General features: G+C 33.1%; 3 protein-coding genes across 4 annotated transcripts; 2 read left to right on the top strand and 1 right to left on the bottom strand.

Moving 5' to 3' along the window:
• Positions 1–1592: 1592 nt before the first annotated feature.
• Positions 1593–2387, top strand: LOC123220152. Its single transcript, XM_044642182.1, has one exon. It carries the CDS (start codon positions 1667–1669, stop codon positions 2156–2158), a length of 492 nt encoding a protein of 163 aa, XP_044498117.1. The 5' UTR covers positions 1593–1666; the 3' UTR covers positions 2159–2387.
• Positions 2388–11160: 8773 nt separating this feature from the next.
• LOC123220332 lies at positions 11161–12390 on the top strand. 2 transcript variants are annotated; one of them, XM_044642519.1, is made up of 2 exons: positions 11161–11987; positions 12039–12390. In XM_044642519.1, the coding sequence occupies exons 1-2, from the start codon at positions 11556–11558 to the stop codon at positions 12249–12251; spliced, it is 645 nt and encodes a 214-aa protein (XP_044498454.1). In that variant the 5' UTR covers positions 11161–11555; the 3' UTR covers positions 12252–12390. The 2 variants fall into 2 exon arrangements, with proteins under 2 accessions (XP_044498454.1, XP_044498453.1); XM_044642518.1 differs by having other exon boundaries at positions 11161–12390.
• Positions 12391–15880: 3490 nt separating this feature from the next.
• LOC123221199 (alkaline/neutral invertase A, mitochondrial-like) lies at positions 15881–20811 on the bottom strand. The gene is made up of 6 exons (XM_044643962.1): positions 19771–20811; positions 18786–18945; positions 18419–18630; positions 17293–17786; positions 17043–17091; positions 15881–16554 (listed from the first exon to the last, which is right to left on the bottom strand). The coding sequence occupies exons 1-6, from the start codon at positions 20569–20571 to the stop codon at positions 16228–16230; spliced, it is 2043 nt and encodes a 680-aa protein (XP_044499897.1). The 5' UTR covers positions 20572–20811; the 3' UTR covers positions 15881–16227.
• Between the last annotated feature and the right edge of the window lie 2523 nt (positions 20812–23334).

The following is a 23334-nucleotide window of genomic DNA, read 5'->3' as shown; positions in this document are numbered from 1 at the left end:
AATTGTTATTAAAATTTTTTATTAGAATTAAAGATAAAATCATCATTTTATTAATAATATTAAAAAATATATATAATTTTATTTTATTTTTTGTCCTAGGTTTTGAAAACTAACATTTTATGCCCCATCCTCAACTTTGAAAAATAACTCCCCCCCCCCCCCCCCCACCCCATATCTCTAGAATTTTCTCCCCTCTCCGAAGACAGTGGTTGCCATTGTCTTTACGTTTAGCCTAACTGTCTCCCTTTTGGGTAGACAACGTTGATGGAGATGCAACCATCTTGTCCCTTTGTCAATGGCCAACGAAGAGACAAAAATAAATTGTCTTCATTTTTTTCTTGACAAAGAGATAAGATGATTTCATCTAGCTTCGTTAATGGAGACGAAATTCTTTATTTTTGTCGATGTCGTTTGTCGAGGTGGGAGATGGTTGGGCTAAAGGTGGAGATGGTGGCGGCCACTATTGCCTTCATTGGATGAGGGAGAAAACCTTACGGATTTGGGGGAAGGGAGGGGGGGGGGGGGAGTTATTTTTCAAAGTTGAGGTTGGGGTGAAATGTGATTTTTCAAAACCTAAAGAGAAAAAAAGATAAAATTATATATTTTTTAATATTATTAGTAAAGTGATAATTTTATTCTTAGTTCTAACCAAAAAAAATATTTAGGGTTAATTGATTCATGAATATATGTTTAGGTTTTTGAATTTATCTTTAAATTAATACCTAGTTGGGAAATAATCCTTTGGCCTATTCAAAAATTGACTCCTCAACAAACTATCTATCGTTAACCTACCTCTAAAATATGTACCATTCCATAACCTTGTCCAGTAGCTAAGGCTAAAACAATGAATGCACCATTTATGAAAGACTCTCTACTCTTAGCCTGGTCAATTTAAACAATGTTATATCTACACATATTTGGGTATTTAATTAATAATATAGATAATAAATTATCATATAATTAAATATTATTTTATATTTAATTTAAAATTATTCAATTATATAAAAATATATTATTTATATATTTAATTATATACTCAAATATATATTCATATAGTTTTATGGGTCTATAATGAAGAAAACTTTTGAACTGAATTAATGGACATGGCCAATTCATGACCGTTCATCCAAGCGCATGGTGACAAGGGTGAAGTTGATGGGTCTCTTCAAAGCCACAACTTGATCAATTGGCGTTTTAAAGTTTCCAAGGACTGGTCACGATTTAAGTCTTCCCAAAATAATAGGATCCCATTCCAACTACATTACAAGTGTTCATCTCCTATTGGGCACCTCCTCCAACCCACATCAATGCCTTTAATTCTGCCATAAATTTTCCAACTGCATCATAAATACAATCTGCCTATACAAGTAACCTGAAGAACCCACCTCGACTGTCTAATCAAATCAACGGTTGAGTGTTGAAGGTTGAGGGTTGAGTCTTCCCATTTATACCAAGATACAATATTTTGTGTCGGTTCACATTTAACTACCAAACATATACAAGAATTAAATTGTCCCAAATTTATTAGTTTTCTTAGCTGTCCTGCCATTTCTTAGAAGTTTTTGCACAAGGGCAAATTTATGGCCTATAAATATATATATAATTGTTACTACTTTCCATCCCATTAAAGTCAAAGTCGAAGTTGTGGAGTAGAAGGAAAGAAAACATGTCTCTTGTCACAGAAGAAATCAGGGCCAAGGCAGAGATGTACCGGGGAGACGAGATCTGTAAAGAGAAATCTCAGCTGTTGCTGAGGGAGGTAGGGTTGCCAAATGGGTTGTTGCCATTACATGACATTGAAGAATGTGGGTATGTGAAAGAGACAGGTTTTGTGTGGCTGAAACAGAAGAACAGCATAACCCACAAGTTTGAGAAGATTGGGAAGCTAGTGAGTTATGCAACTGAGGTCACTGCTGTTGTTGAACCCAACAAGATCAAGAAACTCACTGGGGTGAAGACCAAAGAGCTATTGGTTTGGATAACACTGAGTGATATATATATTTCTGATCCATCAAGTGGGAAGATCACTTTTCAGACTCCTGCTGGGCTCAATAGGTCTTTCCCTGTTTCCGCTTTTCAGATTGAAGAGAAAGAGAAGGATGTGAAGGACAAAGACAAGAAGGAGATGAATGAAGCTGTGCGAGTTAAGGATGTGTAATAAGCTTCATCTGATTCTCTGTAGTGTTTCTCCATGTGGATTTTTATGTACTGTTCTCTCCTCTTGCTTGTCTTACTCATTAAATAAGAAAAAATGATGACCACATTCCCCTCCCTCCACAAACCCCAAAACCCCACACCACCACCACGCCACCCCCAATGTGCACTTTTTATGTACTGTTCTCTCTTCTTCCTTGTCTTACTCATTAAATAAGAAAAAATTATGACCACATCCCCTTTTCATTTTCGGAATATTATTATGGTTATACTGTTTTCCTTTGGTCTTATTTGAGACTGGTTAAAATATCTGCTTATCTGTTACAAGGCCGGGTAAAAGAGAGATTCAGATTAACTTGATTATGATTTACCCTGAGTCATAAGATCTGATTATGAACAGTACTAAACAGTAGTTATGAAGAGAAACATGTTTTATTGACACTGACAAATGTGGGAGAATGGGAAGAAGAAAAAAAAAAAAAGATTGAGTTGAAGAGAAAGAATCGCCGTCATCCATTGTGAGTTGAGCTCGATGAGTTAAAATTACATTAGATTGAATTTAACTCATTCGGAATAGGACAGTGAGCTGATTTGACTCTAATCTATCGGTACACAAAGCAATTAAAAGAAGTAATAGAAATTATTCTCATTTGCAGAAGGTAAACTGAAACAGTCACTTCACATTACAGATTTTATGAACATCCTATACACCAAAATTATTTGGATTATCAACTCTAATGAATTTAAGAAGCGCTTAAAGAGAGTTGAGGTTTAACGCAAAAAAAAAAGTGATTTCAAGGCAACCACCAATGCGCAGTGCATAAGACTTCTAACTCCTACTGCCACTATGGCCAAGACCTAGAAATTAATATCAATCTCTCTCTTTCACTTTTCAGCTCTCGCCTTTCAAACCCTGAAAAAGTTCATAAATAGTCCAACCATTAGCGAATAAAATTTGGTCATAATTAAAAGGCCAAACAACTATTTCCCATTCAAGGTTTGTGCAAAGACAAACACATACCTTCAAGATTTCAAAGACTTAAAAGGTTTAGTCTATTTCCATATACTCATGAATTTTCGGTTATAGTTAAAAGTAAAATTATTATTTTATCAATAATATTAAAATAAATAAAATTATATCTCATTTTTTTTCTTAGTTTAAAAAACTAACAATTTCTCTTCAGGTTTAAGTTTTAAAAATTTTACTTTACCTCCTATGGTTTTGAAGCTTGAAATATTCTCTCTCTTTGGCCTCCCTCTCCAGCGAACGGTAGATAAAACCTTCATTTGGACAACAACTTCTTCATCCAGATGAGGCGTTGTCTAGACCAAAGTTTTGTTTGTCGTTTGCTAGAAAGGGAGGTCAGAGAAGGAGAGTACTGTTGGAGAGGTTGAAAATTTTTCAAGCTCCCAAACCTCTAGTGGGGAAATGAATTTTTCAAAACTTAATCTTAAAGAAAAATTGTTAATTTTATAAACTAAGGGAGAAAATGAGATAATTTTATTTATTTTAATATTACTAATTAAATGACGATTTTATTTTTAATCATAATAAAAAATCATTTTTTAAAACTTAATTTTGAAAAAAAATTATTAATTTTATAAATTAAGAGGATAAAATGATATCAGGTTTTATTTTTTTAAATATTATTGTTAAAAAATAATTTTACCCTTAATTTTAATTGAAAATTTTAATAGATTTTAGCTTATAGATGGATATTTAAAATTTTTAAAATTAGATAATGAGACTTTTATATTTTACTTTAACTTGGGTGAGAATAATTTTTTGGGCAAAAAAAAAAAATTTCAAACCCTCATGGAACAAGTGGTCCTTAGTTATCCGTTCAATCATATAATACCTTTCCACATGCCTCTTATCCTTCTTTCTAGCACCACCAACCAATTACACAAAGCCATGTCTGCAAGAAAATATTCCAAATTCGGAGGGTTATTTTTTCCTTCTCTCTTCTTTTCACTCCTATTTGATGGGTGCAATCAATGGAAGACTGATGAATATTTGTAAACTTGAAATCTCCATGGTAGAGTCGGTCAAATCACAGAATTGACCCACCAACCATCATTATACAAAGCATCAACCTCATCAATGAAGCTTATTGAAGCTATCAACAACCCCAGTATGAAATGTAATGAGTTTTTACAATTTGGTCACATTATATCCAATAAATTGATTTTGAGGTATATAGATGCCAAGAACTGTCAACACATAGATGAGAAGAAAACAAGAACTTACATTCCAGAGAAATGAGTGAAAAAACAACTAATTGAATAGACCAGAGAGGCTTTGCATTTAGATCCTCCTTGGTCAAAGGGGTTTTTAGATATCTAGGTGATTTATGGTTTTTGTAACAATGGAAACTCTTTTGTCCAAATTCACTAGTTAGTCACATACCAAATCAAAACATGCATGTAGAAAGTTTTTGTTCGTTCAAGGGCTATTATTCAATGGCCATTGCCAGATGCTAGTGGCAATGAAAATCACATTAAGCTTCTTAGTCCCCAAGAAATCATTATATATTGTTAAGGGGTTAATTTTCTCTCTATCTCATTTCTCTGGGAAATTAATTAAAATCAGTGCTAATCTTTTTCCCTAAACCTTTTTAGACAAATTTACAGTGATTTTACATTTTTAAGCAAATTTAATTTTCTTTCCAATAATACCCCTCTCAGCTAATAACGTCACCCCCTTAGCTAATTACATTAGATTTGGTATAGTTTTTTTTTAAGATTTGATAAATTATGATTCGAAGATTTAGTAAGTTATGATTCAAAGATTAAAAACTTATTTGGAAACTGATAAATTTTTGTTATAATATAGATTGGAACAAAAATATGAGCATAAGTGAGAAGAATGGTGGAGTGCGAGCGAGTGCGTGGGTGCGTATGGATGTGTAAGGGTGAGCGCGGGTATGCGAGGGTGCACACGGGTGCGTAAGGGTGTATGATGGTGAGTAAGGGTGTGTGCAGGTTCGTAAGTTATGGAAAATTGCGAGCAAAATTACGCGCATTTATGCATAAGAAAATTGAAAAATTGAATGTAATTGTTATGAAAACACTTGTCATTAAACGATTGCATAAAACAATTTAGATAAAGAAAATTGATTTTAGTCACTAATGATTTGGATAAATAGCTTTAGAGGCAGATGAAAATATTTACTCTATTAACACATCTTTACTTTTTCATTCTTTACTTAATTGATTATAAACAAACCATATTTCCCTTCAATTGAAACCATATTTCATTTACTTCAATTGATTGATCTGAAAAAATGGTAGGAGTGATATTCATGCTTCGATTTGGTAGGCAATAGCGCAAAGGAGAATTATGTTTTAGAATTTCCAAACTCATTTAGTCGACCCCATTTAGTGGAAACCAAAATTCCTCTCCCAATACACCCTTATTACTCTGTCAAAATAATACAGAATGCATTAATGGAGAATTATGTTTTAGAATTTCCATACTTAAAAATAGTCTAAAACAACTTTCTCTGAACAGTTCTTTCTGCCTACGAGTAAGAGTAGTCCTAATATGCTTAATTGTTTCAACATGACTTCTAACTTTTATCTTAGTCGTAAAATTATGTGTATCATTATAACACCTTTCGTCGAGCTAATTATTAACCGAAATTCCGTAAAAAGTCCCCTGAAAGCAGAAAATTTGCAACATTAAATCATTTGAACCCAAAACAAAATAATCCATCTAAAAAATAATCCATCATGTGCGTGTGAGTGCCAAGAGGTGCGTTCGGGTGCGAAGGAGTGCGCTTGGTGTGTAAGGGTGCATATGGGTGCGTATGGGTGTGTAAAGATGCATATGGGTGTGTATCAGTGCGTATAGGTGTGTATGGGTGCGTAAACGTGTGTATAAGTGTGTATGGATGCGTATGAGTGTGTATGGGTGCAAAATAGTGTGACGACTGTGGCCAAAAACCTTTCTCCTCCATCAACAACAACACAACAAAATCAAATCTGACAAAATACACTACATTATATTGGAAACCTACAGAACTCTAAACCAAAATAAATCACATCCTACAAACTCTAAACCTAACACAACAGATAGACATTTCAATGACCTTAACATTTTTCAACCAATAAACTTTCAATCATAACAATGCAAAGGAGTCAGATATACCTTAGACGACTTAGATGACATTACCAAAGTGTTTGTCGACGTCCCTAATCTGAATGTGAATCGATGGATAACAGATGGGTGGGTTTTTCCTCTTTTGTTATACAGTGGGTAATGGTCAAATGTGTTTTTAATAACCTCTTGCACCTAAATTGTACCCTTACATACCCTCGCGCACCCATATGCACCCTCATACACCCTTACACACCTTTCTTCGCACTTGTTAATAATTTCATTCCACTCTGTATTAGAACAAAAAATTGATCATTTCAAATAAGTTTTTGAATTTTCAAATCATAATCTAACAAACATAGAATGTTTAAAGCTTGTCGAAAAAAATTCCTAATTTGATGTAATTAGCCGAGAGAGTGACATAATTAGTACGAAAGGGTTATTATTAGAAATAAAATTAAATTTGCTTCAAATAGTAAAATCATTGTAAGTTTGCCTAAAAAGGTTTAAGCAGAAAAATTAGTGCCGATTTTAATTAATGTTCTCTTTTCTGTCAATCTCTCATCTCTTTGTTATCTTCATTTTTATTTGTATGTATCCTTATCTTCATCTGTAAGCTAATATAAATAGCAATATGCTCTTTGTATTATTCATTCAATACATAATATATTTTTTCACAAATCATTTTATAGTTCAAATATGATATTAGAGCTGTAAATTGATCTTATTTGTCCTTTTATTTTTTTTAACTTTGACTTATCATGTCAAATTCAACCTCTTCTTCTACCAGAAAATAAAAATGTGTTGGGCAATAAATGAGTATTCAAAATAAAAAAGAATGTGGATGGATCAATTAATTGCTACAAAGCACGTTTGGTTACTAAGAGATACTTTCAACAACAAGGAGCTGATTATAATGAAACTTTCAGCCCTATGATCAAAGCTACAAAAATCCATAATTTCTTATCAGCGTAACTATGTTGGGATGGGATATGCATCAATTTGACATATCTAATGCCTTCTTGTATAGTTTTCTTACAGATGAGGCCTATATGCAACAACCCCAAGGTTTCAAAGACAAGAATCACCTAACCTTTGTTTGTACATTGCAATGCTCCATCTATGGTCTTAAGCAAGCCTCTAGTGCTTGGTTTTAAAGATTGAGTTCCTATCTCATGGGGGTTGGTTTTATGTTATCAAAATTAGACACATCATTATTTATTTTTTATGATAAGATTAACAAAATTTTTGTTTTTGCTTATGTTGATGATCTCTTTGTTACAGGGTCCTCATCAACTTTTATTGATGAAATGATTCATGATATGAAAAGAATGTTTCATGTTCATGACGTGGGCTCTTTACATTTTTCCTTAGAGTTGAAGTCACGAATCTATCTAGTGGATTGCTTTTAAGTCAACATAAATGTTTGTGATCTTCTTCAATGGACAGGTCTATCTAATGCCAAAGCATGTGCAACTCCTATGGCTACTACACCATTATTGTCTAAAGAATCCAGTGTACCACTTTCCAACGGTGATGAGTAAAGGCAAGTCATGGGTGCTTTGCAATATCTTATCATGACTCGGCTCGATATTGCCTTTTCGATAAACAAACTTTGTCAATTCATGCATAGCCCAACTAATGTTCATTGGAAGGCTGTGAGAAGACTAATATGATACTTGAAAGGGACGCCATCCATTGACCTTTTTTTGGACAAAGACTCTCCACGTCACGTGCATTGTTTTAGCAATAGTGATTGAACTGGTTGCCTTGATGATCGAAAATCCACCAATGGTTATAATATTTATCTTGGTAAGTCTCTTATCTCCTGGATGTCCAAAAAGCAAGCAACAATTGCAAGATCCTCTACAAAAAGTAAATGTAAGACAATTGCGAATGCAAATGCAACAATTGAATTGCTTTGGATAAAAAACTGTTTTGAAATAACTTGGTATTGCATGTAGTCAAATTCCTACTCTTTGGTGTGACAATTTATGAGCTGTTTATCTCACTTCTAATCCTGTATTTCATGCACGCATGAAGCACATCGAAGTTGATTATTACTATGTGTATGAACAAATTTCCAATGGTTGTTTGAGAGTTCGATTCATTTCTACATGATCAACTGCCAAATATTTACACCAAGTCCTTGCTTTCAGCTCATTTTGCCTTTCTTCTAGACAATATGCAACTTTGGCCCTGTGCAAGGACTTGAGGAGAGTTGTTAAAAGATTAATTTTCTCTCTATCTATTATCTGAATCTCTCTCTTCTCTCTATCTCTATCTCTTATCTCTTAATCTCTCATCTCTTTGTTATCTTTATCTATATGTATCCTTATTTGCATCTGTAAGCTAATATAAATAACACTATACTCTTTGTATCATTCATTTAATACAAAATACATTTTTCCGTAAATCATTTTATAGTTTAAACATATATGATTAATCAATCATTCTTAAGAAACCATAATATATCACCATAACAATTGCAGGATAACATGGTATTGATACATACGGCAACAAATATAGAGACCTACAAGACAAATAATCATGACAAAATTATCTTTAAATTCTTTTAATAAAAATGCATTAGATTTTTACCAATAAGATCAATCTATAGTTTAGTCAAAACTTAGAAAAGTCAATAAGAATATAAACACATAATAAAAAAATTGAAGTTCATTAGAGATGACCTAAGACATATTTATCTGAAGCTACAAATGTAGAAACCAAGCAAAAGAACTGAAAGCAAACAAACCAAGGAGCAGTTTTGATTCAGGTATGACCTTGCATACACAGCACAAAAAAGTCAGGTGTGAGAGAGGAGGGAAAGTTATTGATGCAGTACATTATCCGATTATCGGTTAATAGATCAAAGTTGATTGAATACATATCTTATTGTTGTTTAAAGTTATTATATTTATAAAAAAAAATTGTAGATTGTTGCATTTTTTTATAAACTTTTATATTTATAAAAATATCATATATTTTTCATATTTATATATTTTTTATATGTTTATATCTATATTTTTTTTAAAAATACGTTTTAATGTTTCAATTTTTATATTTTTACGTTTTTGTGCTTTCTTTTGCATGCTTTATAGGTTGAGGGTGAAGATGATGGGTCTCTTCAATGCTAAAATTTAATCAAGACGTTTAAAATTTCCAAGTACATTAGTGTTAATCTCCTATCGGGCAACTCTTCCAACCCATCGCTGTGCCTTTAATTCTGCCATAAAATTTCCAACTGTATAATAAATACTAGAAGCCCATACAAGTAAGTTGAAGCACTCATCTCATTTGTCTAATCAAAATCAAATCAACGGTTGAGTGTTGAAGGCTGAGGTGGGTTGAGCCTTCAGCCATTTACAGTTGGGCCAAAAGACTTATTCCCACCCCCAAGGAATTGCGAAAACCCAAATTACTACTTTTCAATTTTCAAAAATTTAAATATCTATTCATAACTTAAATTTTATTAAAACTTTTAATTAAAATTAAAAGTAAAATCATTATTTAAAAAAAAACTAAAGTTTTATCACTTTTTTTCTCTCAATTTGAAAATATAATATTTATCCCACCTAAAGTTTAAAAAATGACAATTTATTTTCTAAGGTTTTCTCTCCATCTCTTTGACTACTGATTTCTCTCGGTTGTCGGCCAACCTTCTCTCCTTCTTCTCTATTGGCACTTCTCCTTTTTCAAAAACTCAAACACTTATCCATGACCAAAACTTTGTTAAAATTTTCAGTTAAAGTTAAAGATAAAATTATCATTTAACAAAAAAAATTAAAAAAACTAAAATTTTATCACATTTCCCTTTCTCAATTTGAAAATCTAATATTTACCTCACTCAAAGTTTAAAAAGTGACAATTTCCCCTTAAGGTTTTCTCTCCATCTCTCTGACTACCGACTTTCCCTCCTTCTTTGTTGGCACTTCTCCTTCTTCCCTCCTTCATCAGAGACAGAGACCGTTGTCTTCGTCTCAGACGAAGACAAAACATTTTCATCTTAGACGAAAATAGAACACATATTTTTCCTAGACAAAGATGTCGCCTTTATCTAAGAAAAAGACTGAAAAAAATGTTGCCTTTATCTGAGAAAAAAACTTTTTATCTTCATTTAAGATGAAAATAACATTTTCATCTTAGACATAAACGTTCTCTGTCTCTAACGAAGAACGAAGGAGGAAGGAGAAGCGTCGACTGAGAAGAAGAGGGAAGGCCAGCCGACAATCGAAAAAAAATTGGTCCCCAAAAAGAAAGAGAAAATACCCTAGGAAGAAATTGTTATTTTTCAAACTTTGAAGGAAAACTTTTGGGGGGGGGGGGGGGGGGGGTGTGAGTTTTAAAATTGAGAGGGAAAAATGTGACGAAAGTTTAATTTTTTTGGTTAAAAGATTATTTTACCCTAACCCTAATTAAGATTTTTAATAGAATTTGATTCTTAGGTGAATGTTTGAATTTTTAACAGTTAAAGGATAAGAGTTTATAATTTTACTATACTTTTTACAGTTTTACACCAAAATACAATATTAGTTGTCGGTTCACGTTTGACTTCCAAATATATACAAGAGCTAAATTGTCCTCTCAATCTATTATTAATTAGATGACTTACCCAATTGGTTAGTTTACTTAGTTGCCCTACCATTTCTCTTAAGTTTTTCAAAATACGGGGGCAAATTTCTAAAAATAAAATTATGCATATTTATCTTTGAGTACATGGATATATACATATTTGATGTGTATTATCGAATAATTAGATAATTTTAAATTAAAAATAAAATAATACTCAATCATATAACAACATATTATTTGTATATTAAAAAATGATATGTATAACATTGCTCAATTTATGGTCTAAAAAGTGTGTGTATATATATATATATATATATATATGCATACTGAAGTTGTAAAGTTTTCAAGGAAAGAAAACATGTCTCTTGTCACAGAAGAAATCAGAGCCAAGGCAGAGATGTACCGTGGAGATGAGATATGTAAAGAGAAATCTCAGGAGTTGCTGAGGGAGTTGGGGTTGCCAAATGGGTTGTTGCCCTTACATGACATTGAGGAGTGTGGGTATGTGAAAGAGACGGGTTTTGTGTTGCTGAAACAGAACGACAGCATAACCCACAAATTTGAAAGGATTGGGAAGCTGTGAGTTACGCAACTGAGGTCACTGGGAATTATATAATAATATATCATGTGTGTAATCAAAAGTGATATGTATAACATTTGCTCAATTTATAGTCTAAAAAGTGTGTGGGTATATATATACTGAAGTTGTTGAAAGAAAGAAAACATGTCTCTTGTCACAGAAGAAATCAGAGCAAAGGCAGAGATGTACCGTGGAGATGAGATATGTAAAGAGAAATCTCAGGAGTTGCTGAGGGAGTTGGGGTTGCCAAATGGGTTGTTGCCATTACATGACATTGAAGAGTGTGGGTATGTGAAAGAGACGGGTTTTGTGTGGCTGAAACAGAAGAACAGCATAACCCACAAGTTTGAAAAGATTGGGAAGCTAGCGAGTTACGCAACTGAGGTCACTGCTGTTGTTGAACCCAGCAAGATCAAGAAACTCACTGGGGTGAAGACCAAAGAGCTATTTGTTTGGATAAGACTGAGTGATATATATATTGCTGATCCATCAAGTGGGAAGATCACTTTTCAGACTCCTGCCGGGCTCAATAGGTCTTTCCCTGTTTCTGCTTTTCAGGTTGAAGAGAAAGAGAAGGATGTAAAGGACGAAGACAATAAGGAAACGAATGAAGCTATGCCAGTTAAGGATGTAAAGGACGAAGACAACAAGGAAATGGATGAAGCTTTGCCAGTTAAGGATGTAAAGGACGAAGACAACAAGGAAATGAATGAAGCTGTGCCAGTTAAGGTTGTAGAGGACGAAGACAACAAGGAAATGAATGAAGCTTTGCCAGTTAAGGAATTAAAGGACGAAGATAACACGGATATGAATGAAGCTGTGCCAGTTAAGGATGTGTAATAAGCTTCATCTCATTCTCTGTAGTGTTTCTTCATGTGCCCTTTTTATGTACTGTTCCGTCCTCTTCCTTGTGTTACCCATTAAATAAGAAAAAATAGTAATATAATTTTATAAGGTGTTTCCTGGTTTGAGTTTCGCAGTCTATTGATCCTTTTTTTTTTTTGAATATTATTATTGTTATAGCAGATCCATCTTTGAGATTAGTTCAAATACCCACTTATCGAGTTCTCAGATTTACAAGGCATGAATGATCATTTCTAGGAAACTTGTTTATGATTTATCTTTCCATATAAGATCTTATTATGAGCAGTACTAAAGCAATAGTTATTGACAGAGGAGGAAGGAGAAGAAGAAAAAGAGATGTGGATGTCCATTGCGAGCTGAGCTCAGCAGTTAAAATTGCTTCATCTTGAATTTGACTCGTTCAAATTGAATAATGAACTGACTAGACTCGAATGAACTCCTACACAAAGCAATTAAAAGAAGCAATCGAGATCATTCTCATCTGCTTAAGGTAAAACTGAAACAGTCAATTCACATAAGAAGTATTTAGAATATCAACTCTAATGAATTGAAGTAGCACTTAAAGACAGTTGAGGTTCAACGCCAAAGATTGAGATTTTAAGGCAACCACCGATGTGCAAATTGGATGCAGAAATGCATAAGACTTGTAACTTCTACTACCACCATAGCCAAGGCACCAACCAATTAGACAAAGCCATGTCTGCAAGGAAATAATCCAAATTTGCAGGGTTATTTCTTCCTTTTCCCTTCTTTTTACTTCCCCTATTTAATGGGTGCAATCCAGTGGAAGATTGATGAAAATTTATAAACTTGAAATCTCTAAGATAAAGTCGGTCAAATCACAGAATTTCATGACCACACTTTTATTTGAAATTTTATTAGCATGGTCAATAATAACAAAATCTTATATCATCATAAATCAGAAAGAAAAAGGGAATTGCTTTTATCAAAACCGTTGTCCCTTTTTTTTGGCAACGAGGAACTTCACCCAAATCGGATTATCACTTTTGAGATTAAATCAATTATATTAAATAGGATAAGTTATGAGTTTAATAACTGATTTTATAATAATTAAAATAGATAAATAAAAAATTTAATCTTGGTATATCATCAAAAGTGATTTAAAACTATATTCTTCTATATATAAAGTTTTTTTTTTCTTTTTTTAACTCAAACAACACTTTGAGGATAAACCATTGCCTTCTACCCTTTACCTTCCATGCACTTGCAAATGTCACTTCCATCACTAGGATAAGATTTACTGTTGTCTTGCCTTTTACGCTTGACCTTCCACGCACTTGCAAATGTCACTTCCATCACTAGGACAAGACTTACTGTTGCTTCTTTACTTCAGCCTAATTTTCTTTGTTCTGTTAAAACCCCAATTTCTAACTCCAACTAACAGCCCCCTCTTTCTTTTACATATTATAAATGTCTTTTTAAAATACAAGGAAGTCACTCTTTTCATCTAAACGTACAGATGACTTCAACAAAGATGGAATAGCTTAATCATTACGCAAATTTGCTAGAAAAAGTCAGGTTATAGGATTCTCTCCAGTGAAAAAGGAAGTGCGAATGCCTATCTCTGTCAGTGTGATCAGGATAAATAAGAAGTTCTAATTCTTTGATGGCCAACAAAATTCAAACAAATTAACCCATCCAGGGTCCCTCTTGCCCCAAAAGCACCCTAATAATATTCTCATTTTATCTAATCACTTTCTCTAGTTCCCATGCATTATTCAACCAACAAATGAATGAAAACACCAACCCACATTATTGTTTTCTCTGTTTCCTTTCTTTGTTTCCCGAAAACAAAAAGAATTCTTTTTGCAAAATTTTGTGAGTGTAAGTGTGAGTGAGTGAGAGAGTGTCCCTCTTGGTAGTTTCAGATAAAATTTGGATATAAGATTAATAAGGCATCAATGTTCATTTCTAGGAAACTTGATTATGATTTACCCTCGCTTATAAGATCTCATTATAAACAGTATTAAACTAATAGTTACGAAGAAAAACATATTTTATTAACATTGACAAAAGTGAGAGAAAAAAAAAAAAAGAATAGATAAAGACAAAAAATAAAACTGTTGTCGTTGATTGTAAATTGAGTTTAATGAGTTAAAATTGTTTTAGCTTAAAATCAACTCATTCGAATTGAACTGCGAGCCCACTAGACTTTAATTTACCCATACACAAAGTAATTAAAAGAAGTAACAGAAATCATTCTCATTCGCAGAAGGTAAAACTGAAACAGTGACTTCACACTACAGATTTTATGAGCATCCTATACACCAGAAGTATTTAGATTATCAACTCTAATGAATTTAAGTAGCGCTTAAAGAGTGCTGAGGTTTAACGCCTAAAATTGGGATTTTAAGGCAACCACCAATGTGAAACTTGGAGGCAGCAGTGCATAAGACTTGTAACTTCTACTACCACCATAGCCAAGGCCTAGAAATTGAATATTAATCTCTCTCTCTCTCTCTCTGTTGAGCTATCACCTTTCAAACCCTGAAAAAATTCAAACCATTAGTGAATAAAGTTTGATCACAAGTGAAATTAGCACAAGAAACTTTTGTGTGCAAATCATTAGCACCAATTTGAAAAACGAAAACCATGAAATATGCTTTAACCTGTCAGTCAAAGGCCAAAAAAAAAATTGAAAACCATCATGGAACAGTGGTCCTCAGTTATCCGTTCAATCATGAAATAACACCTTGTCACATGCCTACTGTTTTTCTCTCTCAGCAACAACCAATTAGACAAAGCCATGTCTGCAAGAAACTATTCCAAATTTGCAGAGTTATTTTTTATTCTCTCTTCTTTTTGCTTCTCCTATTTGATGGGTGCAATCCAATGGAAGATTGATGAAGTGGGTCAAATCACAGAATTTCATGACCACACTTTTATTTGAAAGGTTATTCCCACCCAAGTCATAGAATTTCATGATCACGCTTTTATTTGAAAAGTTATTCCATCCAAGTCACAGAGTTTCATGACCACACTTTTATTTGAAAGGTTATTCCCACCTCAGGTTTACTTCATTGACGAAGTCTTAAGGTTTAGTTTACTAACAGAGTCTTCCCAAATACTCACTGTTATTCAATTCTGTCAATATATTCTATTAGTTTAAATTGAAAATGACTGATTTATTTTATTTTATTTTATTTTTTAAATACATGATATGGTGGTCTGTATTTAATTGTCTACTGAAAAAAGTGTGTATATAGTATTGCTTACACTATAATGGAACCATTTCAGTAAAGAGAAGTCATCCCACTTCAACTCTAGGGATAACTAATGGAGGGAGCAAAGTAAATCTTTTTCAATAAAACTACATACATAATTTTGTGCACAAACAATAATATATCACTATGTAATTAAATATTGTTTTATCTTTAATTTAAAATTATCTAGTCATATGATGATATATCATTATTTGTACACAATATGCACATAGCATTAGTCAATGTTTTTACCATAGGCCACAATTTAATGGTTGTAATTTGGGTCATTTGGTCCAAAAACAAGGACCTAAAGAGCATCCATGGGAGGCACATATAATCAAAATACAAGAAAACACCTAAAGAGCATCCATGGGAGGCATATACAATCAAAATACAATGCAACCAATCCAATAATGAATAAAGAAAGTGAATGTGTAACTGATACATATACTATTATGAATACAGAACAGATGACCTTGCAAAAGAAGCATATCCAGGGCCTCCTTCTATGCTTGTCAATACGAACTATGACGATCAACTTTTTCATTAATCAATCGGACAAATAAACCATCAGTCACTACTAAGAATTATACTAAAAAATCTATATGTTACACTAAAATTTCATTTTATCAAAACCTTTTATTACTATGCCCTAAACTTGTCACTGTACAATAAAAAGATACTCTGCCTTACGGCGGGAGTGTCTTTGCATAGAAATAGTATCTCAGTTAGACAAGAATCTGAGACTTAGCTGCACCACGTGAGCATTTCTTCCGCCCAGTCTTGCTAAGAGCACAGACACAAATCTCGAGAAGATCATAATCCTCGTCCCAGAATAACAAGGAAGCCATATCTGGATTCTCCAGGAGCATTTTAGAAGTCAGGAACCCAGCAATAGTCCATGTCTGGAAAAGTCGTGATTGTTTTCCAATAAACTTCCCTGTTCGGGTGTCATAATATTCGGGCCAACGATCAGCTGAAAGCCTCTTTTCAGCCATGTCAACTGCCTTCTGGGCTAATTCGAATTTTCTCATCTTGATGCATGCCAATGTGAACTGAAAATGAGGTAATTATAAATGTTAGAAAGCAAAGCTCAGTTACAAGACTTAAAAAGAATTAAGCATTAGGCACTTATTTTAGATAAAAGAATACAGGCCATCTATCATCCTGCCTTCAGGCTGTTTATATATGCTATCTACTGCTAACATCATTACATCCTTGACTATGATGTAAAACTGGCCATTCAATGAATTAACCAGAAAATGGAACATTTCAATGGTCAACTGCACAGTGATTTAAAAAGGGATAAAAGGGAAGGGCAGAGGAATGTTTATGCAACCAAATCCACATACAAACTGCAAGAAGGTGGGTTGAGATGGATATATTAGGGGACCTTGTAACAATTAAGTGTTCACTAATCAAGTGTTCAGTAATGTTGAGCGCCACTAATTATACTAGGATAATCATAACATTACCTAAAAATCAAATATGTGATTAGCGATCCTCAGAAGTCTCAATATATGTCAATGATATCTAAGCTTACCTGCCACAGAAGTGTTGGCCAAGATCCACCATTATGATATGACCATGGTCTGCAAAGATTTGTAAAAGAAATGTTATTGGTGTTGATGAAACATTTCAATACGGTCATATTATAATTGGCTATAGCTACAAACACAAGATATTTACAGGCATACACACATGTGCACATGAAGACGTACTATAAGCATATATATGCACACACATACAAGTGCACTGGTGTGAGTGCCTGCAAATATACACAGAGAACTCACGTGTTCTTTGGGTCACTTCCAGTGATAATGTGCCACTCTTCATACTCCAAAGCAGGATAACATATCTTCAAAGGCATATGCCCCACAAGATCATTCCATTTGACTTCAAAAAGATTTAAAATAGCTTCATTTTGCTTTGGAGTACCCAAAGATGAAATGATGGACCAAAGGTTTCCAAGTGTGAAGAACCTAAAATCCATGTGAGCAGGTTGTAGATTGCCAATCAAATATCCACCTTCCTCTGGTATCCAATCCATTAGCCATGCAGGAATTTGTTCAGGATAAATATTAAACTTGTTGGTGGCATCCATGGAGTATTCTTCTGTTTTGTATCGGTATATTTCATTGATCTTCTTCATATCCACCCAATAATATTCTCTGATGTGAAATGATAATGCACTCAGTCTATTGTTGATTGCTCTAACTAAATTCTTGGATCCTTCACTAACTGACAGCATCTCACGGGAACACCGTAGGGCTGAGTAAAACAAGGCCTGCAGAATCAAATTTTAGACAGGCAAGTTCACTAGAAGAACATAAATAAATCTCAACAAAGAATAAAATAAATCAACAGTTTCCCTCTTTGTACTGAGGTTCCCCAAAAAAGTATTCATATATATATTTAAGGACCTGGCAAGATAAAGTACCATGTAAAATCTATAATATAAAGATAAAGAAGGATAAAAACAAAAACAAAAACAAAAAGACATCATAACTGATCTAACAACAATGGTCTGATATCCAAAACCAAACTTTTAAAATAAGTTCTTCAGCAACGTTCATGGTATCTCATTTTTAAGTATAGCTCAGCTTCCTTAATTCAGAATTTCATGTTTTAAAATTAATCCTATTTAAGCCTCCTTCCAAATTCCATATATCATAAACCAGGCTTGATATATGTTTTTTTCACATTCCAAATTCCATTCAAATTCCAAATTCTAAATTCCAAATCTCTCACATGTTTTTTTCACATTCACTTCACACAGACAATTTACAAGAGCAGATACACCATGGATTAGTATCCCTCAGATTACCATGAAAATAATCAATGATAACGTAAGGCACACAGACTTAGTTGAAAGGCAATAAATGATGGGAAAAAAGGGAAAGACAAACTCAAACTCACTTGGATCTCAAGGGGGTGACCATGGATACCCATCCGACGGTCTATCATGCAAGAACCATCAGTGACTAACAATGAAGGAAACATATCAAAACCATCAGCCAAGCACAAATTCATAATCAATTTTATGCCTGTCTGAACATCCACCCTTTCTTGCAATGCATAGTCACCAGTAATCTTTCCATATGCCCTCAAAAGAATAATCCACCACAACCCTATCACAGAAGCATAAAAACTGATGCTATCGCTAAAAGAAACTTCTGGAAGAACTTACAAAAGTACAAGAAAGACAGTACTAACAGTGTGACATCAAAAAGAAAAGAGAAGAATCAGATATTGGCAGAGGACTGTAAAGTCACAATGTACAAACCAGAATCCACAGGTGCAACACGACCAATTGCTGATTCACCAAAATCTGGATCTAGGACTTCTTCAAACTTATTGTCATCAAGAGGTACATTTCTGACTTTAAAACTGGCAGGCATCAATCCCTGTCCTGGGCTGTAGCAGTCCACTGTTTTCTCCCAACTCTACATTGAATTTGAAAAATTATTGTAACTTCAAATTAATCAAATACCGTACGACTGCAATATGCTAGCAATGCAATCAATAGAAAGGGATCCATATTTGAGAGTGCAGAACATGAAGACAGTCTGTAACATCACAAACAAAGAATCAGGCATAAATGAAACAAAATACCAATTCTAAAGTTCCAATTGTTGACTATCTATCCACTTCCTCTGCACAAGCTACCGTACCCAAAAATGCACACTATATCTCCATTATAGTGGAGAGGGAGATCAGATCATATGTTGTATTTAATAGAGAGAAAGATAGTCAACATGCAGCCACTCAAAAGTTATCATAAATACCATGCATATAAGTGCTGAGATTATTCTAAAATCACAACGGAAAAATGATTCTCCATTCAAATTTCAGCATTCTATCAAACCCAGGGATTTGATGAAAGTTATTTATCACCAAGGAGGCATTTATGAAACAAATAAACCTGCCAAGTATTTCCCTCCAGTAGAAGTTTGCCTCACAACCGACCATCACCAAAATATCAAACTGATTATCAATACAATATACCCTTTTAATACTAAATATATAATAACCTTCTCCTAATTACGTATCCAGCTTAAGATCATGCAATGAAATTATACAGCATAAAACCATCATCAAATGAATCTTAACGTAAAAAATTATGCTACCGGATTATACAATATAAAACCATCATTTGATGAACCTGAACATAAAGGAACAAACATTCATCATCATACATATGTAGCCAAAGCACAAAATAGCACATTACAACCACTAAAAAGCAATCAAGGTAAATTTTGAATTATAACCTGTAACTGCAAGGTATGAAGGAGGAAATTCTTCACTATTTCAGCTTCTCCTCTCAACAAGAAAGCCAAAGCAGAAGGCACGAAATCACGAATAAACACTTGATCATAATTCAACGGTTGTTTATCATTAGGATCATTAGCAGCCATAGTCCCTACAGGACTCCCACAATACCTTACAACAGATTCTTGCAACAATCTCCATGCCTCCTTTTCGATATCAGTCTCTTCTCTCCTAGGACTAGTCTCAATCACTAATCTCTTAACACCCTCCAGATTTTTGTCTCCATCAACATCTTCAACACTGTCAACTTCAGCTATTGATTCTTGCACTACCGCGATGTTTTCATCTTTATCAATTCTCTCAACAACCAAAGGCTTAACATTGACACCATTTTGAACATAAATTCTTTCAAAATTCGTATCATTCACACGAGTCTCAACAGAAGTTGACAAGTTTTGAACTTTAGATGCTAAACTAAAAGCTGCAAGGCAGAAACCTCTACTTTTAGTCGAAACACCACAATAAGGCCTTGAGACAACCCTGGTTTGGCCAAAACTAGGGCTCAAAGCGCAAAAACATTTCTGGGTATTGTAGAATATGCGTCGAACGCTCCAAATTTCAAAAGGACGTGATTGGATTTGGTTGCTCTGACCAAAAGTTAGAAAATTTTTGGTTAAAGTATGGTGTTGGTACTGGTGTTTAAGGGTTGGTAAGGACAAAATTGAACCATTCCCACGAGTCATTAGGAATCTGCCGGAGTGCTTCATTGTAGAATTGCCCAGAAGAGTTATTGTTTTCATTACAAAGAAAGAAGATTTTGGGTGAAAAACAAATCAGATGGTGTAAAATCTGTGTATCGCTATGTAGATTATACAACCTTAAGGAAGTATTTGAGAGAAGAAAGAAGAAATAAAACTCACAAAAGGAGAAGAGACAGATTAGTGATTTGAGATAAAGAATCTGACAAGAGGAAAATGGTGTCGGACGATCGTTGAACGAGGATGCTTTGAAAGAAGGGCTCTGTTTTTGGTTACAAGAAAGCATTTTTTTGTCAATTTCAATTTACCACCGTAAGTTTTTTTTTTTTTTTAAGTTTTTCAATGTTTAAATGGTTTTTAATTTATTGAGGAAATATTTGTAGATTTTTATTAAATTTCTTTTAGCCTTATATAGTAAACTTACAAGTTTGTTTAATATTGTCTGGTAGTCAAATCACGTATTATATCATGTATTAAAATATAATTTTTTATATTATATATTAAATATTATATCGTATCAATAATATAATTTTAAAAAAATAAAATAATAAAATTTTAATTAAAAAATAGAAAATTTAACTGATACATTATTATTTCAAAAAATATTATAAATACCAATGAAAAATTTATAATTTCTCATATATATATTTATATTGTATCATCATTTTCTCAAAAAAATATATCAATTTGTATCGGTGATATGTATTATATCATATGATGTATTTATTATGTCATATTAATTTGATATATCTTATAATATGTTTTATTTATATATTATCATAGTGTATAATATATATCATATATCATAAGATATTAATAACTATGGTGAAGATAATAGAGGGTGATAAAAAAAAAATTCAAGTCATTAACTATAACTTTGGCTACCTATTTGATTGAACAGAAGAAAAAAAAAACTTACCCTAATTGCATGGTTTGCCATGAGCTTACTTTTACACTTGGCTTCTTAATAAATCTTGTAAAGATTTTAAGCAACAAAAATGATAGTTTTTACTCAAGTAATTTGAGTGACAATAGACAAAATTTTATGCAAAAGAGGGTATGAGTTTAAATCCTATTTGATAATATTTTAAAATTAAAATTTTTATTTATCTAATAAAGTGATTATGGATCTTCACTGGATTATTCCAAATAAACGATAGAGTCAGAATAATCTAACTCAGATAAGATTCCTCATCATAAAAAAAATTGATAGCTTTTACTTTGATATATTTATGAAAAAAAATCATTATTTATAAGTTTCTATTAAGTGGATAGGAGATGTCGGGTTTTAGAGAGAATGATTTACACTTTTCCAACCAAGATTTAGTCTTGAAACCTTTTTATTTCCAATTGGATAAATAACACTTTTTCACTTAAAATCTATTTTTTTGTTAAAAAAATTGATATTATAAAAGTAAAATAATAATTTTATTATTTAAACAAATTAGAGAAAAGTTAAAAGGAATTACTTTTTCACAAATTCACATTAACATATTAAACATATAGTTTGACTCTTTCATAGGTTTGAAAACTTATAATTCAATTTTACTTTTCAAGTTTGAAAACTCTTACCATCAAAATCTCTGTCCAACCAAACACAAATCCACCACAACCGCCACTCCTCGAAGTATACTCATCATCATCCAGGTATACTATTCAAATCCCAAGACCGTAAGTGGACCTTCCTCCATATTTAAATTCACTCCTACCATCTCAGTCAGAACCTTGTTCTTGTTTGCTCTCGTAGCCAAATTCATACTCAAATTGCCCACTTTAATGGGACTTGAATTCAAGTTTCTAGCCATACCTAGATTTAAATTTAGGTTTTTTATCATACCCAAACTCAAAATTGAGTCTACACCCATACTTAGGGTCTAGTTTTCGACCGCACTCAAATTGAAATTTGAGTTTCCAATTATACTTATCAATTTTCTTTCATACTTTGACTAATAAATCTCTCAAACCAAAAAATAAGTTATCAGTTTAATTCAAAGCTCGACACTAATATAGAAAGTGTATCAAATGGCGAGAGGCTTAGGTTGAAGGCTCGTTGTAAGAAGAGAATTTGGAGTATTGGAGAAAAGGGAAGTGAAAATGAAACTGATATAAGAAGCGCTATTTTAAAGTTTTATAAATTTGGAGTTATGTATTAATTTTGAAAAATAAAATAGTGGGAAGTGACAATAGAGAGATAGTGCTGGTGCTGCGTCAAGGGATAGAAATCCATTGCCTCAAGCATCAGCATCCACCACTTAAAAACCAGGCTTCTTTTCCACCATCAACATCTTGCCACGTTTCATCCCTTTTGTGGAGTTTTGGGTTCTGCTCATTTCCTTGCAAGCCCGTCAAACTAAAAACAAGAATCAAGATTGCTTTCATTTCTACGTAGAAAAGTGCACCGAAAGTAGGCAACAAATCATATGTATTAAGCCTTATCCACAATTGCTCAATCCATTTTGCTTTCAGTTGACATGGGCAATGAGCCAAATCATAGCCAAGTATATCAATAACCGCATGGTTTCTGGGAATGGAGTCAACCAAAAGGCTTACGGTTTGTTTGTTCAACTATGGACAAAATTAGGGATCGCTTTTGGAGTAAAACAAACAATATGGTCCCCAGGCCTTCTAATGGGTTTCAGATTGAATTGGATAAACCAAAATTTGAAGCCAAGCTTGCATTTGTTCTAACATTTAGGCTGACTTGTTTTCATTTGAAAGATGATGAAATGAACATTGCATATACATTTTTTTTTTTTTAACAAATCAATCATAGTTGTGGTGATGAGTTACTTTTAAAGTGGAGAA

Source organism: Mangifera indica, chromosome 7 (genome assembly GCF_011075055.1).
Source record: "Mangifera indica cultivar Alphonso chromosome 7, CATAS_Mindica_2.1, whole genome shotgun sequence".
In the NCBI taxonomy this organism is placed as follows: Eukaryota; Viridiplantae; Streptophyta; class Magnoliopsida; order Sapindales; family Anacardiaceae; genus Mangifera; species Mangifera indica.
Note: the sequence above shows the minus strand (reverse complement) of the source record. Positions and strands in the feature narration are given on the sequence as shown.